The 15,390-nt window shown below is 36.8% G+C and overlaps 3 protein-coding genes across 5 annotated transcripts; 2 read left to right on the plus strand and 1 right to left on the minus strand.

The window, feature by feature from the left end:
• The first annotated feature begins 811 nt into the window (after nucleotides 1–811).
• Nucleotides 812–3,793, plus strand: LOC130731396 (uncharacterized). Of its 3 annotated transcripts, none has more exons than XR_009016665.1 (3): nucleotides 812–1,547; nucleotides 2,571–2,838; nucleotides 3,026–3,793. XR_009016665.1 is itself a non-coding variant. In XM_057583684.1 (2 exons), the coding sequence occupies exons 1-2, from the start codon at nucleotides 936–938 to the stop codon at nucleotides 2,730–2,732; spliced, it is 774 nt and encodes a 257-aa protein (XP_057439667.1). In that variant the 5' UTR covers nucleotides 812–935; the 3' UTR covers nucleotides 2,733–2,979. The 3 variants fall into 3 exon arrangements, 1 of the variants encoding a protein (XP_057439667.1); XR_009016666.1 differs by having other exon boundaries at nucleotides 3,213–3,793; XM_057583684.1 differs by lacking the exon at nucleotides 3,026–3,793 and having other exon boundaries at nucleotides 2,571–2,979.
• A 2,396-nt stretch (nucleotides 3,794–6,189) lies between these two features.
• Nucleotides 6,190–9,200, plus strand: LOC130731398 (phosphatidylinositol 4-kinase gamma 4-like). Its single transcript, XM_057583686.1, has 2 exons — nucleotides 6,190–8,038; nucleotides 8,428–9,200. The coding sequence occupies exons 1-2, from the start codon at nucleotides 6,644–6,646 to the stop codon at nucleotides 8,848–8,850; spliced, it is 1,818 nt and encodes a 605-aa protein (XP_057439669.1). The 5' UTR covers nucleotides 6,190–6,643; the 3' UTR covers nucleotides 8,851–9,200.
• A 1,153-nt stretch (nucleotides 9,201–10,353) lies between these two features.
• On the minus strand, nucleotides 10,354–13,829 carry LOC130731399 (E3 ubiquitin-protein ligase SINAT3-like). The gene is made up of 3 exons (XM_057583687.1): nucleotides 13,215–13,829; nucleotides 11,699–12,085; nucleotides 10,354–10,922 (listed from the first exon to the last, which is right to left on the minus strand). The coding sequence occupies exons 1-3, from the start codon at nucleotides 13,383–13,385 to the stop codon at nucleotides 10,560–10,562; spliced, it is 921 nt and encodes a 306-aa protein (XP_057439670.1). The 5' UTR covers nucleotides 13,386–13,829; the 3' UTR covers nucleotides 10,354–10,559.
• Nucleotides 13,830–15,390: the final 1,561 nt, after the last annotated feature.

Here is a 15,390-nt window from a genome sequence, read left to right on the forward strand (position 1 = left end):
CATTTGCATGTTAATCCCCTAACATGTCATTACTAATTACTGATAACCTTTTATTGAATTGATCTGATAACCTTTCATTCAAGCCTTTTTTTTTTTTGAAAAGACCTTTCATTCATGCCTAGAGGTGCTTGATTGTGTGCTATTATAAACCAAGCTCTTTTAAAATTTGTTTCAAATGTACCAACCGCATATTCCTAGCTTCTAGTTCTCATGCACCATTATAAGCAAATGGAATTTTGGTGGTTCATTTAGCTGATTCGGACACTAAAAGTGGTTCAAATCATTGATAGGCTTGAGTGTATTTTCAATCTCCTTACTTCGGATAGTAAGTGGTTCATATAGTTTTTTCTCAAGTTAATTAAGTTCATCTACTTTTTAAATAATCAAATTTGATTCTTCACTCTTAATTACATACAATCACAAGCTATTCATTTTCTTTTCAGATATTTTAAGATCAATAATGATACGTAAACACCACATTTTTTATACACTTCATTTGTAAATAATGTTAGTAAATTAGTCTCTCATTAGAGTTAGAACATGGATCATTCACCCTCCATCTCACTCAACCCTCATATGCATAAGATCTTAACTCTTACCACTTTAGTTAACACTCGGTTCGGTGTGAGTGAATGGATGCGTAGAGTTGAATGTCTACATGTATAGGCAATAGAGATGTCTTTCTTTGTTTTTTTGAAGGTTTTCTATATCTACATCGTTTCTCGTATATATATTTGATTAGGATGAATTTAAATCGTAAAGATAATATTTTTCCCATTAAAAACGAATATACCAAATTTATCAATCGAATGATGCTTTGCAATTGCATAGAGACAAAGGAAAGAGCAGCTTCTGGTTTCGTGTAGATGCTTCTTCTTCCTTTCCCTCTTTTTTGAAATGCTGACTGAACCAAAACATTCAACAAAACCCCTCTCATGGACTCTCTGTTTTCTCTAACCCCAAAACTCCGATCATTCAATTCCAACCCTCTTCTTCTTTCCACCAAGTTTCACTCTAGACCCACTTCCATCTCTTCTTCTCAATCTCCATCAACCTCCAGTTCCAGTCCCGAAGACAATCCCCGAAGAATCCCCACCTGGGTTTCCTTCCCCATCGTGCCAACCCTTAAAAAGGTGGCAGCTCTACGAACCCAGAAGAAGGGTTCGCATGTTTGTTGTTACTCGCAGAACGGAGGGTTGGGAGTGGCTTTGTTGAGCATTACAACCAACGCTAAGGTTCGGTTCAGTCCCTTTGTGGCTACATTGGCTCGGAACCCCACGTTTGTTTCGGGGTTTGTTGCATGGTTTGTAGCACAATCCACCAAGGTATTACTGAATTTCTTCGTTGAAAGGAAATGGGATTTGAGGCTCTTGTTTGCTTCTGGTGGGATGCCTTCTTCTCATTCCGCACTCTGCACCGCCCTCACCACTTCCGTTGCCCTGTGCCATGGTGTTGCTGATTCCCTGTTTCCTGTTTGTTTGGGGTTTAGCCTTATTGTCATGTATGATGCAATTGGTGTTAGACGACATGCTGGCATGCAAGCTGAGGTAACCCTCTAATTATTCTTTTCAGTTATGCTAAGTAAAGTAGTGTGTGTGTTTGGAAATTCTGTTAGGGAAGTGATTCTGTGAGAAGCTATTATGAGGTAGCTTTTGTAGGGGAGAACTTAATTAAAACAAAGTACTACAACTTAGCAAGCCAGATTATACTTTGAGATTATTTGCTATGTGAAATACTCTTCAGTCAACCTTAGCATGGTTATGGAATGATTGAAATGCTGAGAGTAGTTGGTTCTTGTTTGTAAACATTTGCTTATTACACACATTCTTCCTCCGCCATGGCCACTGACACTGCTAGCATCATCCACCATACACCCTTCTACTTGATATCTGCATATAACTAACTCACACCCACTTGACCCAACCTGTGTAGCCAACTGTCTGCTGTCTACTTTTTGTGACTTTTGAACTCATATCACCTACTTTGAGCCTTCTCTTGTAAGCCTTTCATATCTTGGATCAGTGTTACAGTTGATCAATGGGTTCCCTCAGACAATATCCTTGAGTGTTCCTTTCTTTTTATGAAAATGGGGTATTACTTTACTTGTTTTGCAAACAAGTAGAAATTATGTCTAACATATTGTATGCTTAGTGGAATCTTCACAAATACATAATATGCATGATTTACCTTAGTTCTTTGAAGTATTTTTAAAAAATGGTATAATGTTGATATGCGTCTAAATGCTCCAAGATTATCAGTTTGGTGTGAAAACCTTGACTTTTTGTTTGACTTTGCTTTGTATATCATCATGTATCTATCTAATTTTGAATTTTAATCATCCCTTGCTTGGGTTTTCTGAAAATGTCAAAGATATAGATACTATCACTTGTACTCTTTTGAGCCAGCAATGTTATCTATTGTTATTGTTCCTTAGGGCTAGGGGGATCTCTAACTTTAATTGTGCAACAGATTTGTTGTAACTTGCTTGGTATCTATGTGGTAATTTGACTATCTTTACCTTTTGCTCGGTTAGATAATCTTTGACCAGAAAATTGTGTGACTTTACTCAGGTGCTTAATATGATTGTTGCTGACTTGTTCCAAGGTCATCCTATTAGTGAAAGGAAACTCAAGGAACTTCTAGGTCACACTCCATCTCAAGTTGTTGGTGGTGCTTTGCTTGGGCTTTTAGTAGCATGTTTTTGTTGTCAAGCTTGCGTTCTTGTGGCTTAGGCGATCATATTGCAGTTTTGATCAAACTGTATTGATAACACATTATTTGCTTTGATGCAGCCTTCTGGTATATGCAGTGGGCTGCATAATTGGCACGCTATTCAAGGTGAAATACAACATCATGATAGGATGAAAGGTTTAAATTTGTTTTTAGTCCCTAAAAAATAAGGGTCATCTAGTTTTAGTTCTTGAATTTCAAAATTGAGGGTTTAGCCCATGAACTAATTTAATTACATTGTTTTGGCCATTGTTGTTGACTCTGGTGCCGACGTGGCTAACAAAATCCTAATCAGCACTGTCTCATGAACTCGTTCAATGATATGGCAGCTCATCTGATGTAGTTAATGATTTGGACCTATTAAGACACCTTCACGCCATCCTTTCTTCCTCTACCTTTCATCTTCATTTTCTCTATTTCCTCCCTTTGTACCTCCTCCTTTCCTTTCCCATTTAACCCATTGAGTGTGTTGTGTTGTGTAGGATCTTCTAAGATAAAGCCTCCTTTTATCTTCAAGAAGTTTAAGATGTCAAAGCCCTAGGTTGCAGCTATGTAGTTTTTGGTGGTCAAAAGACTTGTGATTGTGGTCTATTGGCAACTCACGAACTTTCTCAGAGTGTTGAAGCTATGATGGTCATGAGTGCGAGTTCAATGGTCATGAGCCTCAAACAGAACGACATTGTGAGCAACATAAAAAAGTTTAGCTGACACGTGATGTCTTCAACGAATCTCTTGCAACAAGCATGGTCTTCACTTCACCATTTGAATCTCGTGCATCATGTCAAAATGCTGCTGAAGGATGTGTGGCAGGCGGTTGGTGATGGCCTACATGAAAGATGACGGTGCTAGACCGATGTAGATCTTAATGGGGGAAGCTGAGGGGTAACGAGTACAACTCAAAGAATCTTCCACAATGTTCTACGGGATGCCCCACTTTTCTTAAAAGAATTCAGTTCAGTGAAACTCAAAAGCTAGACCATTCAATATTTGACTACCTTGATGGTATCATAACCTATGACCATTTTTTGTTACACACAAAGGATTCGCAACTACTTTTAGTTTATTCATTGTCGCATTTAATATATTGATAATATTTAATTTTGTTGACCATGACAAACACCTCGTCCTGGTCAACAAAATCAAATACTATTACTATATATATATATTTTTTTTTTATAGGCAAATGTTAGTGGTTAGTTGTTAGTAAGTTAGAAAATCCCTTCAAAGTTCCATTCCAGGATTCGAACCCTGGACCTTCCCCTCTCCACCCTTATGTCCCCTAGCTCTTACCACTTGAGCTAACCCTCGGGGACACTATTACTATATTAATTGTGACAATGAATAAACTAGAGGTAATTGTGCATCTTTTGTGGCTAGCGAACACTGGCCATGTCAAGTACTTAAGAATCTAGCTTTGGAGGTTCCTTGAACTGAATTCTTTTAAGAATCGTGTGGGGATCATGTAGAACGATATTAACAGATTGAAAATGTTGAGTGTTAATTTATTGTGTCATGATTCCCTATAGAATCTTCGATTCGAATTCTCCCTCCTCGACAAACCCACTAAGATCTCCAGTTTGTGTTGGTGTTTGGCAACGTAGTTATCAAGTGAGTTTAGAGCTCTGGTTTTCACTCTTTCCTTTTTGGTGGAAGCCTGGAAGGTTGAGGAAGAAAGTCCAAATCACCATTGAGTTAGCCATGTAAGTGTGCTGACTAGTAGTCTGTCAGCCACATCAGTAGTTTTTTTTTTTTTTTAAATGAAGCCTAATACCATGTAATTAAATTAGTTCAGTGAATAAACCCTCTGGGTTTGAAAGTAGGTTACTGAAATTGTAAGACCCCTATTTTAGAGGGACAAAATATATTTAGCCTATTTAATTGTAGTGCCTATCTAATTCCAGTGCCTTAAGTTCTTTTTTTTTTTTTTAAACCTCCAGTGCCTTAAGTTGAAAAGCTGATAATTGAATTTGCCATATGGAATGAAATCCTTGAAGACCCTCTGCATACTTTTTTGGAGAAGACCCTCGACATTAAACTGGGTTAATTGTCTTGTTATTCCAAGTTTATTCAATAGTGTTTGGTAGACACTCTTGAGTTGTCTACACCCAACCAAGAATGAGAGTATGAGAGGAAGAGTGGTGAGTGACACATAATATATAATGTGATATGATAAGAGAGAACTTACGAGTGTAGGGGTTGTCATTACCGGTGAGTGTTTATAAATTGGGATTAAAGTTTATTATAAGGAAGAGAAGAAAGAAATGATAGATGAAGTGATATGAATAGAACATAGGGATAGATAGGGAAAATGAGTGAAAATTAAATAAAAGCAAAAATAGTGTATGAATGAATTTAACTCATTCAAGATAATCCTCGTCAAGGCTAGCACTAGTTAGCATCCTAAGGACATGATTCTTGGAAGTAAGTATGAAACTTCTGAAATAACTTACTGATGCTTTAAAGTTTTCTGAAATAGATTTGTATCACAAGGACACAAATTTCAACCATTCAACCTGTAATGAATGAGTTCATTTTATTTTTTAAATATGCTTACACAAAATGCATATAAAAAAATGTTTACACAAAGAAAATATTGAATATATTATACCACATCGCTGGAAAAAAATATCCTACATTGATGAGCATGTTTGGTTTAGATTGTTATTAGCGTAATTAAATTGTTTTTCTAAACACACCCTTAATCCAACCACATGTTTAGATAAGTTCATTTTCCTTAAAATCAATTTTGATATCTAAAAATTACTTATAGAAGGTAAGAGCTAGATGACATCAGAGTTGAGTGAGATGAATGGTGAAAGGTCCAAGGTTCGAACCCTGAGAAGAACTAATTTTTTTTTGGTACATCGGAAAGATAAATTGCGTCCGTTAGGATTCAATCATTGGACCTCCCCCTACCCAACCCATATGTCCCCCAACTCCTACCACTTGAGCTATCCTACGGAAACAAGAAGAAAGAATTAATTTACTAACATTACTAACAATTAACATTTGCATATAAAAAAATTTATAGAAGTTTATTCTCAAATTTAAATAGGAATTAATTATAAAAGATTTTAAAAAATTTCCCTAAATATATTGTACTTGTATGCCACGGCAATAAAAATTAGGATCGATCCTCCAGGTAATATCCACGTCAGGATATTAATTGAAATTACAACACTTTTTCATGTACGTGTCAATTGTTGATTGGTAATGCCAACTCTTATTCTTGAATTTCTTTTTGAATAAGAAAAGGGAAAAAACAGTGAACTCAATTAACCTAACCCAAGCCCAAGCATAGCTACGTATATGTGTGTGTATGTCTACGTGTATGGTATTAGTATATAGAGACAACAAATTTTCTTGAGTCAAAATCTTTGTATTGGTCTCACTCACTATACGTATACGGATACACGCGTTTATACGGATTTGATTTCAATTCTTCTTCTTCTTCTTCTTTCGCTTTCTCTCTCTTTTCTCTTTCTGTCAGAGTCAACAGCAAACCCTACTTTTCCGAATTTCACAATTCAATTCTTCCTTCCTTCAATTACTTCCTATTATTGCTGGAAAAAGCTTCAATCTCTGTTCTCCTCTGCCGTCGTCGTTTTTCTCAGCTTCAAGGGGTAAGAATCCTCTCTCTCCGCCTCTCAATTTGGGGATTTCATCGCCTCTGTTAATCTTCGGATGTGAAGGGGGGAATTAGTGATCGATTCATAGTTTCCTTCTAAAGATCGTATCTTGTTGCTCAAATTTGTGATTGGTAATCTGGGCAGGACTGTGATCAATCATCATCACCCTAATTGTACAAACCATGCCTGACTTGTGAAATTTCTAGGTTTCTCAGTTTTGGCTTTGTTTTTTTGTGAGTGCATTCATTGATTCTCTTGGTAGATAATCAAATCAAATAGTGAAAATGTCGTCCGCGGGTGTAACCACTCTTTGTCCTCTTGCCATTGAGCCATTGTTGTCTCCAAAGGCATATCCATTCCCATCACATTTGTCTTTGGAGGATCATTCCATTTTCATATATTTGTCATATTCGGGCTCGATGACGCCGATACGTGTTATGGAGTGGGATACCATTGAGTCTGTAAAATTTAAAATCCAAAGGTGTGATAGCATTCCATTCTTGACAAACAAGCAGAAGTTGGTTTATGCTGGCCGAGAGCTGGCGCGGAGTGATACTCTGCTCAAGGACTATGGGGTAACAGATGGGAATGTTTTGCATTTGATAATCAAATTGTCAGATCTTCAGGTCATCAATGTGAAGACTTCTAGTGGGAAGGAATTCACGTTTCAGGTCGAACGGGGTAAGGATGTCGGGTACGTGAAGCAACGGATTGCCAATAGGGAGAAACAATTTGATGATCCAGAGGAGCAGGAAATCGAATGTGATGGGGAACAGCTTGAGGACCAGTTGCTTATCAATGATATCCGCTGCAACCATAATGATGCGGTGCTACATCTGTTTGTTAGAAAGAAGCATGCGAAAGTTCAGAGAAGACCCCTTGAGTTGTCCATTGTAGCAACGAATTTGTCTGATAAGAACAAAAATGATGTTGATGGATATGCTTATGAAGTTGGTAAAGAAGATGCTATTAGGAAGTCTGATGCAATTCAAAGGGCTCTGCCAAGAAAGCCTCCTGATAGAGATTTCATTTTGGAGCCTATTATTGTTAACCCTAAAGTTGAATATGCTTCCGTGATTTTGAATATGGTAAAGTCTTCATATGATGGACTAGATAGCGGAAAATATCCTATCAGGTCCGCAGAGGGTACAGGGGGAGCTTACTTTATGCTAGATTCAACCGGGCAAAAGTATGTTTCTGTTTTTAAACCTATTGATGAAGAGCCAATGGCTGTGAATAACCCTCGAGGTCTTCCTTTTTCATTAGATGGTGAAGGGTTGAAGAAGGGTACAATAGTTGGACAAGGAGCATTCAGGGAAGTTGCTGCTTATGTTTTGGATCATCCAATTAGTGGGCGCCTCACGTTATTTGGTGATGAGAAGGGCTTTGCTGGTGTTCCCCCAACATTGATGGTTAAGTGCTTGCATAAAGGGTTTAACCATTCAGGAGACTTGGCTGCTAAGATTGGCTCCATGCAGATGTTCGTGGACAATAATGGAAGCTGTGAAGATATGGGCCCTGGGGCTTTTCCAGTAAAGGAAGTTCATAAAATTACTGTATTGGACATAAGACTAGCAAATGCAGATAGGCATGCTGGGAATATTTTGCTCAGCACAGAGGAGGACAAGGACCAATCTGTTTTGATTCCAATTGATCATGGATACTGCTTGCCCACAAGCGTAAGCACCTTATCTTATGCTCTATTTGTTGTGCTTTAATGCATGTGTGGTTACTCTTCCATATCATATTTCCCCTTTCTTTATAACTCATTTTCTCTTTGAATTTTATTGCTTCCTTGATTCAAAGTGTTAAACTTATGTTTTCTCAGGGAGATTTGGGGCTGGATTTTTAAGAGAATGCAGGATCCTGGTGTTCCAGTCCTGTACAATAATATATTCAATTTAAAATTATAGTTATAACTTCAAAAGTGAACTGGCTGGGGTAATTCCAATTAGATTTGTGTGTGTTCAAATAATGGAGTTTGAAGTCTTCTCAACAAGCAAATGCAAACAGATCTTTATATAATCCTGTTTAAGCCAATCATTTGACATGTTTGCCATTCCAACAGTTTGAAGATTGCACCTTTGAATGGCTTTACTGGCCCCAAGCTCGGCAGCCGTACTCCCCTGAAACTATTGACTACATAAAGTCACTGGATGCTGAAGAAGATATCTCCCTTTTGAAATTTCATGGTTGGGATCTGCCAGTTGAATGTGCTCGTATTCTTAGAATCTCAACCATGCTTTTGAAGAAAGGGGTAGAGAGAGGATTGACCCCTTATGCCATTGGAAGCCTCATGTGCCGAGAATCCTTGAACAAGGAATCTGTGATAGAGGAAATAGTTCAAGCAGCGCTGGATTCTGTTCTTCCTGGCACAAGTGAAGCGACATTGCTGGATGCTGTTTCCCAAATCATAGACCAGCGCCTTGATGAGATTGCCGGCTCTCTTTTACAACTAGAATTGAATTCTGCAAAAATAGAAGGTATATGAACGTCTGTGTACATATGTTGACGTACATACGTATAGCTCAAAAGTTGGATTTTTTGTTTTTTGACAAAGGAAGCCTGTTTTCTTTGGTTGAAATGGCAAACCCTTCTTTGCTATAACTTCCTAGGTTTTAATTTTGTTAGAAGTTTACTACAGATAACAAATTCTTTTAGAGTTTGTAGTTGATTTTTTCCTTAAATTTGAATTCCAGGGATAGTATACAAGAGTGTTCCCTATTTGGGTTGTAGTTTGATGTTCTTTTTTCTGTAAGGGGTGTTGTCTTGTTTCAACAATAAGGTTGTGCTTGCTTGGAGTGAAATCGGAATTTGGAAAGTGAAGTGGTTGTTGCAGTATTTGGAAACCATCAAGTTACATATATTCTGTCATTTTCTATTTTTCTACTTTTTATTGTTTTATACAAACCCTCTTTTGATTTTTTTTTCTCTTTGTCTGAGTATGGGTTACATTTGTATTCTATACTCAGTACTAACCAAACCTCAAAATCCCAGAGGTTGCTTAGACATATATGTGCCATGGATATTATCGCATAGGGAGGAGTCTGACTTGCACATAAGTTACTCAAACCAAAAGGCTTTCTTGAAAGTGAAATAAAGGATATGCAATGGATATTATCGCATAGCGAACTAAATTTTTAGCTTGTAATACAGTAATGCTATTTTTCAAGGTAATAGTTATATACTACCACCATATACAGTATATTATACTAGTTTAATCTTAAACCTTTCAAAAAGTTACAAGGGGGTCTAATCTAAGGATGTATGCACGAGTATTGTTATTTCTTTACAAACTAAGTAACCATTGTACCTAGAGAAAAAGTTTGACCTTTGTGAAAGAAAGAACAGTTGTGCAAGTTAAAAACCCTTTTACAGTACTAAAATATTTAATATCACGTTACTTTCTTTTATTATTTTTTTTCTTTCTTTTATTGAATCTCTTTTGTTATTAGTTTGATTCATAAGTTTCAAGCCCGGTAGTTTTTTTATAAGGACAACAGCTTGCTATCTTTTAAGGTTGTGTTTGATTTGGCTCTTGAACATAACGGAGTAACAAACCCAGAGCTACGCAACCGCAATTGCTGCCATAATGTAACGACTTTAGAAGTCTACACAGTGGTTTGTAATAACACAATGCAACGACAGCGGCAATGACAACTAAACCCTGAATAGACCAATGGAGCTTCTTTTCACATTCACGGTGTTGGGTTGCCACATTGAATATTCCAAGGCACTTCAACCTCTGTTTCTTACATAATTCAAATACAGTAAGATGTTCAATGCAGTTCTGATCCATTTGGTGCTTTGATCTGATAAAGAAATGGTTGGGTTTGATTGATCCATTTCTGACAGCAATCCATAGTGTTTTTCTCTGCTTAAGTCTCATAGGAACCTAAACTGGATATGATACACAAGTCCCACGCGATTTCAAGACTCTTGCTTGTATCAAGATTTTGCTAATAGTTAATAGGAATGACAAGGAAGTATAATCTATGGAAACACTTCACGAAAAATGTTCATAAGTAACATAAAATCCATTGCATGATAAAAACTGTCTCAAGGGATTTTGCATATGACACACTTAGGACCAAATATTTGACAGAATATCTTGGTTAGAAACAAGAGTTAATTTTCAGAGCCATTCACCAGTCATACATTTTGATTTTTCCAAAACTATCTACAGCAAGAAGCATCAACCTAGCTACACAGGTTGGGCATGCAAACTCCACCTTCAGGGTTTTGCTGTTCTTTCCATATCCTTCCTGTTACTCGTAACTTCAACTCTTTCCTGTCCCCACCTGAGAAGAAAAGTGCCATGTTACGGTATATGATGAGGCCATCATGACTGTCTCTCACTTTCTTATGGCTATCTCTAATGCTTCTTGGACTCCCCTCAAAAGTAAGTTTACGTCCATTGCCTCCAACCTCCAAGCTATAGCTGTAGTTCCGGGCCTCTCTTTCGTCTCCCATGAACCGAAGGAATGCCATGTAAACAGGAGCTGTACCGAGCTGGAAGGCTTCAAAATGGAGGCAAAAATACTGACCAAAGCAATGGAAAACCTGACATAAATATTAGAGTCAGCCATAACAAATGGGATGAGATTTCGAAGATGTATATCTATGTGTAACACAACAATATATAAGATGTAAAAAATGTGACATAATTATTAGTACTTGTATATTTGAGTAATCTTAGCAATCTAGCACTAAACTCAGCCTAAGATCTGAGGTCATCTAGTCAGTTGGATGGGAGAGGATCACAAAACAAGTACAATAAGCAAGATGCTTAGGACTTGGAGAGTTGTGTACATGTCGACTAATTTAGCATCTAAACTTGGCCTGAGGTTTAAGCCCTCATTCTAGTGCCAATAAGAGTATGCACAAAGCCAATCTCGTATATGAATGTGTAAGAAATTGATAAGCCATGAACACAAGAAGTAACTCTCCATTCATTAACCAACTTATTACACAATTAATGATATAATAATAACCTAATAATCAGTGTAATAATGCATGAAATAACTAAAGAACCGCTTGTTGAAGGATAGTCACAAGACTTATAAGAAGGAAAAGAAAGAAGAGAAAAGGCATCTTCACTCTAATACTGATTCTGAGTAGTTAGGCAAGGCCACCTATTGCTTAGTCTGACCCCTAGAATTTTGGAGTGAACAATACTTATATGTAAGTAATAGCTGGAACAAAGATAGCAATGAAGAAATATTTGCTGCAGATGCAGCAATGAATATCATATCAATATCATTCCAATAACAGCAAACCACCCTACAGAAGGATATTTATGTTTTTGTGGGGCAGGGGGAGGGGGAAGTCATAGTTACCGTTAGCATCCATGTAGCATTTTCTACTTCCATGGGATTGGACTTGACATAACGATGGTTAAAAGTGCATCCAGAATGCATATCAACCCTGTGGTCATCCCTTAAATGACCAACAAGGTATGGAATATCACCAACAACAGAGCAGTCTGATCCGGCATAAGGGCAGTTGTACGGTCTGAAGTTACAAACAGCCTCGTGTTTGAGCTTGCTGTAGTAGGGAAATATCTCTGGACACCCAAGAGAGATGTATCTGCAAGGCAGTTCCAGTGACTCTGCTATCTTCTCCAGTGCCAGACACCTGATATCACCGAGCTCCTGCCTGCAAGTTGGGCATCGGTTGTGCACCCTTGTCTTACATGTTGAACAAAGGGTGTGTCCATTGTGACACTGCAGAATAAAATTGGTCTAGAGTCAGTTAATGTATTGCAAACTTCATTAACAAATCTATCCAATTACCTGTATTCTTGCACAAGCAAAAGAACAGAAAGCTTCAATGCAGATAAAGCAATTTACTCAATAGGTAAAATATTCCTCATTCGAAAATGTCAAAATCTGAAAAAATGCACCACCACTTGGTGAAATAAACTTCAGCATATAATGGAACTTAAGAAATGGCCAGCTTTGGTGGATCTCAGACTTTTACATAAAAGCAAGCTATGTGTCTTTACTCTTTAGACTCATGATGAGTGAAGGGATTTCAATGTGTTAGATTCAGAATTAAGTAACAACTGATCTCACAGCAAAAGTAAAAGATAACACATTGGATCCTTTTATTTTTCCATTCCATTCACTTTTCACTATAACCTTGTTTCTTTTGTCACCAAGCTTTTATAACATTCTTATCTACTAAAATCCTATTTAGAATGCCACTCTATCGGCTCCTCTCACAACCATCGCCTTGACAAGTTACTTAACTAAGTTTGTTTCATTGACCAACAAACATTGATTGAAATCCTTGCTCTTGATAGGAATAATCAGAAGTTATATGCCAACATATACTGATGCCTCTAACCTTGCCTTCTTATTTGTGAATCACCATCTACAAAGGTACCTTAGTAAAAACATTCACATAAACAAAACAATTAGGCGGCGTTTTTTAGAGGCATATGTCTTCACTCCATACCTTATTTAAGTCCAAAAATCACAACAATAAAGTAAACTTCTGTAGGGCTTGATGGGGAAAATAGATTTATATTAAAACTTTTTCCTATTCTATCAATCAGAATCAGTAATACAACTTCACCAAAATAAGCAAAAAAGGCAATAGGTAAGAATGAACTCAGATCCCCAGAAAAGTAAAAAAGTCAGCTAGCCAAGAACCATTTCTCTTTACCAAAGAGACCCAACACAGCAACTAAATCCACAGGATTCAACATCAGCAGAATCATGCAACATCAATTCTAGACATACCCATTAATAAAAATCATCTATTTATGGAAAAAAAAAAGTAAATAGATATTGACACCATAATTGGAGGAACCAAACCCTAAAAGGCAAAATGGATGAGAGAACAGACCTGATGGATTGGAGGGTACATCGAATTTGTGCAAACGGGGCATTCAAGAAGGTCATGAACACTGGTGGTGGCAGGACCAATGTTATGTAGCTTGGAGGTTGAAGAAAACTGATGAGGATGCTCATCTTCTTCCATCATAGTCACAGTGCTATCAATGCTAATTGATTCCATTTTTGCTCAGCAAAAACAATTAATAAATGGATAATCTTGGATTGTGGGTGTGATTGAGCTGAATCATAAATCAAGCAGCAGCAAGAAGAGAATGGTGGTGTTGTGTAATTTTGAAGACAAGGAAGATGGGTTTGTGGAAAAGCAAGGATCTTAATCGATGCTTGTCTTGTTATGTGTCTTCCTTAGACAACAGAGGAGTCATAGAATATAACGGGTCTTGAGGAATGAGGACCCTTGGATTTGAATCAAACGGTTTTCAGGAAGATGAAGATCAGGGAGAATAGAGAAGGAAGAGCAAGTAGAATGAATGTAGATCAAGATCAACTAGTAGTATTTGGTTATGTCATTGCATTTTTCAAGGGGCTTGTGTTGTGTGTTCTCAATGATATGATATGAAGGAAAAGATAAACTAATTTATTACTACCCAACTCCCCCAAATCACATTGTCTCTCTCAATCCCAGTGATGCCAATTGCCAATTGAATTAGTTTTTTCTTTTTTCTTTTCTTCACAAGTCCTTCACAATTCTGACATGTGGAGGACGATAGGGTGGTTTCATTTGAATTAATGCTGGGGTCTACCACTAGGAGAGTGTTTTGAATTTCACTTCTTTCGATCCTAAAAGCACCTTTGCTTGCATCATTCCAAAGTGAAAAAACCAAGGGAACTACTATATGTATTTTGATTTGATATTGGTGTAAATGTAATCTTGATTTGTGTATGTTAAGGTATAAACGAAGAAGTTAGAATTTAATAATATAGAATAGAAAGTAAGATTTTACTCTATCATTTTCTAATTTTAACATAGATTTACATTGAATTTAACGGAAATTCAAACGCCTATTATTATGAAGTTAGAATAAGTTAATGTACAAACACATTTTAGAGAAGGTTTATACAAACACGCCTTACACTTTTAGGATGCATTCAATTGGTATAACAAATTTAATGTACACACGAGGTCATTTTGCTCAAATAAGCAACATTCATATCTTAATGAGACTAGATTTTTCAACTGATTTTTTCCATGCACAATACCAAACTTACAACATTGTTTAAGGTGATAAAGCATAAGTTGAACCAAATTTTAGGATACACCGTGTAAGGGTCCTTTGTCAATCATTTTTGGGGATGACAGGCTTAGCCGAAGTTTAAAAAATATTTAGTTTTTCAGTTGAGTGCTCAAAGTCACATTTTTTAATTCGTGGGCTTAAATCATCTTAGACTCTTAGTCGTACTGTTAATAAACTTAAGGATACTCTTTGAACACGTATAAGGAATGGATGTTCTGCAAACTATTTATAACAGGTATTGCGGCACTTGTTGAATAAATGTTCACTTCTAAAGAATCATTTTTCAAGACTTACACCTCAACCAAAAATAGAGACTTTGTTCAATTATTACACTTGTTAATAGGATGACATTCAATTATTATTACTTGTGAGGTATCCTTCAGATCATAACTTGATTATTTTTTTGTTTCATTTTTTGGTAAAAGTCTTCTTAATTACTTTGCTTACACTTTTATCTTGCATATTTTGTCTTATTTGTAAATCTTTCTCTTTTTTTTTCCTTCTTTCCTTTCATTATAAATTTACTGGCATGAATACAGCAGAAGAAAATCATTATGGCATATCGACTTTAGACACGTCCTGCATAGTTATGAGGTCTGCAAAAGATACATATGATGGTAATAATTGAACAATTTCCCATGGAAGATTACTGAATACTGAGAGATAGAAAATGGAGTGTAGTAGTGTACTATAACCCGTAAGCTCCGCTGTCCAGTTTAATTCAGAACAGGAATCATGATGGATGCATCAATGCGTTATGGTACTATGATCACATGAAGATACTGAGTTAAAATGGGACAAGGTACAGACAGAAGTTTCACTATAATGACCACAAGTGATCCAAAAGTTTCAGTTTGGTACCAAAAAATGGGACACGAGGAATATTTCTTTTTCTAGTTTTCTAGTAACTGCCCCATCACCTTCATCTTCCCA

Source organism: Lotus japonicus, chromosome 1 (assembly GCF_012489685.1).
Source record: "Lotus japonicus ecotype B-129 chromosome 1, LjGifu_v1.2".
Classification (NCBI taxonomy): Eukaryota; Viridiplantae; Streptophyta; class Magnoliopsida; order Fabales; family Fabaceae; genus Lotus; species Lotus japonicus.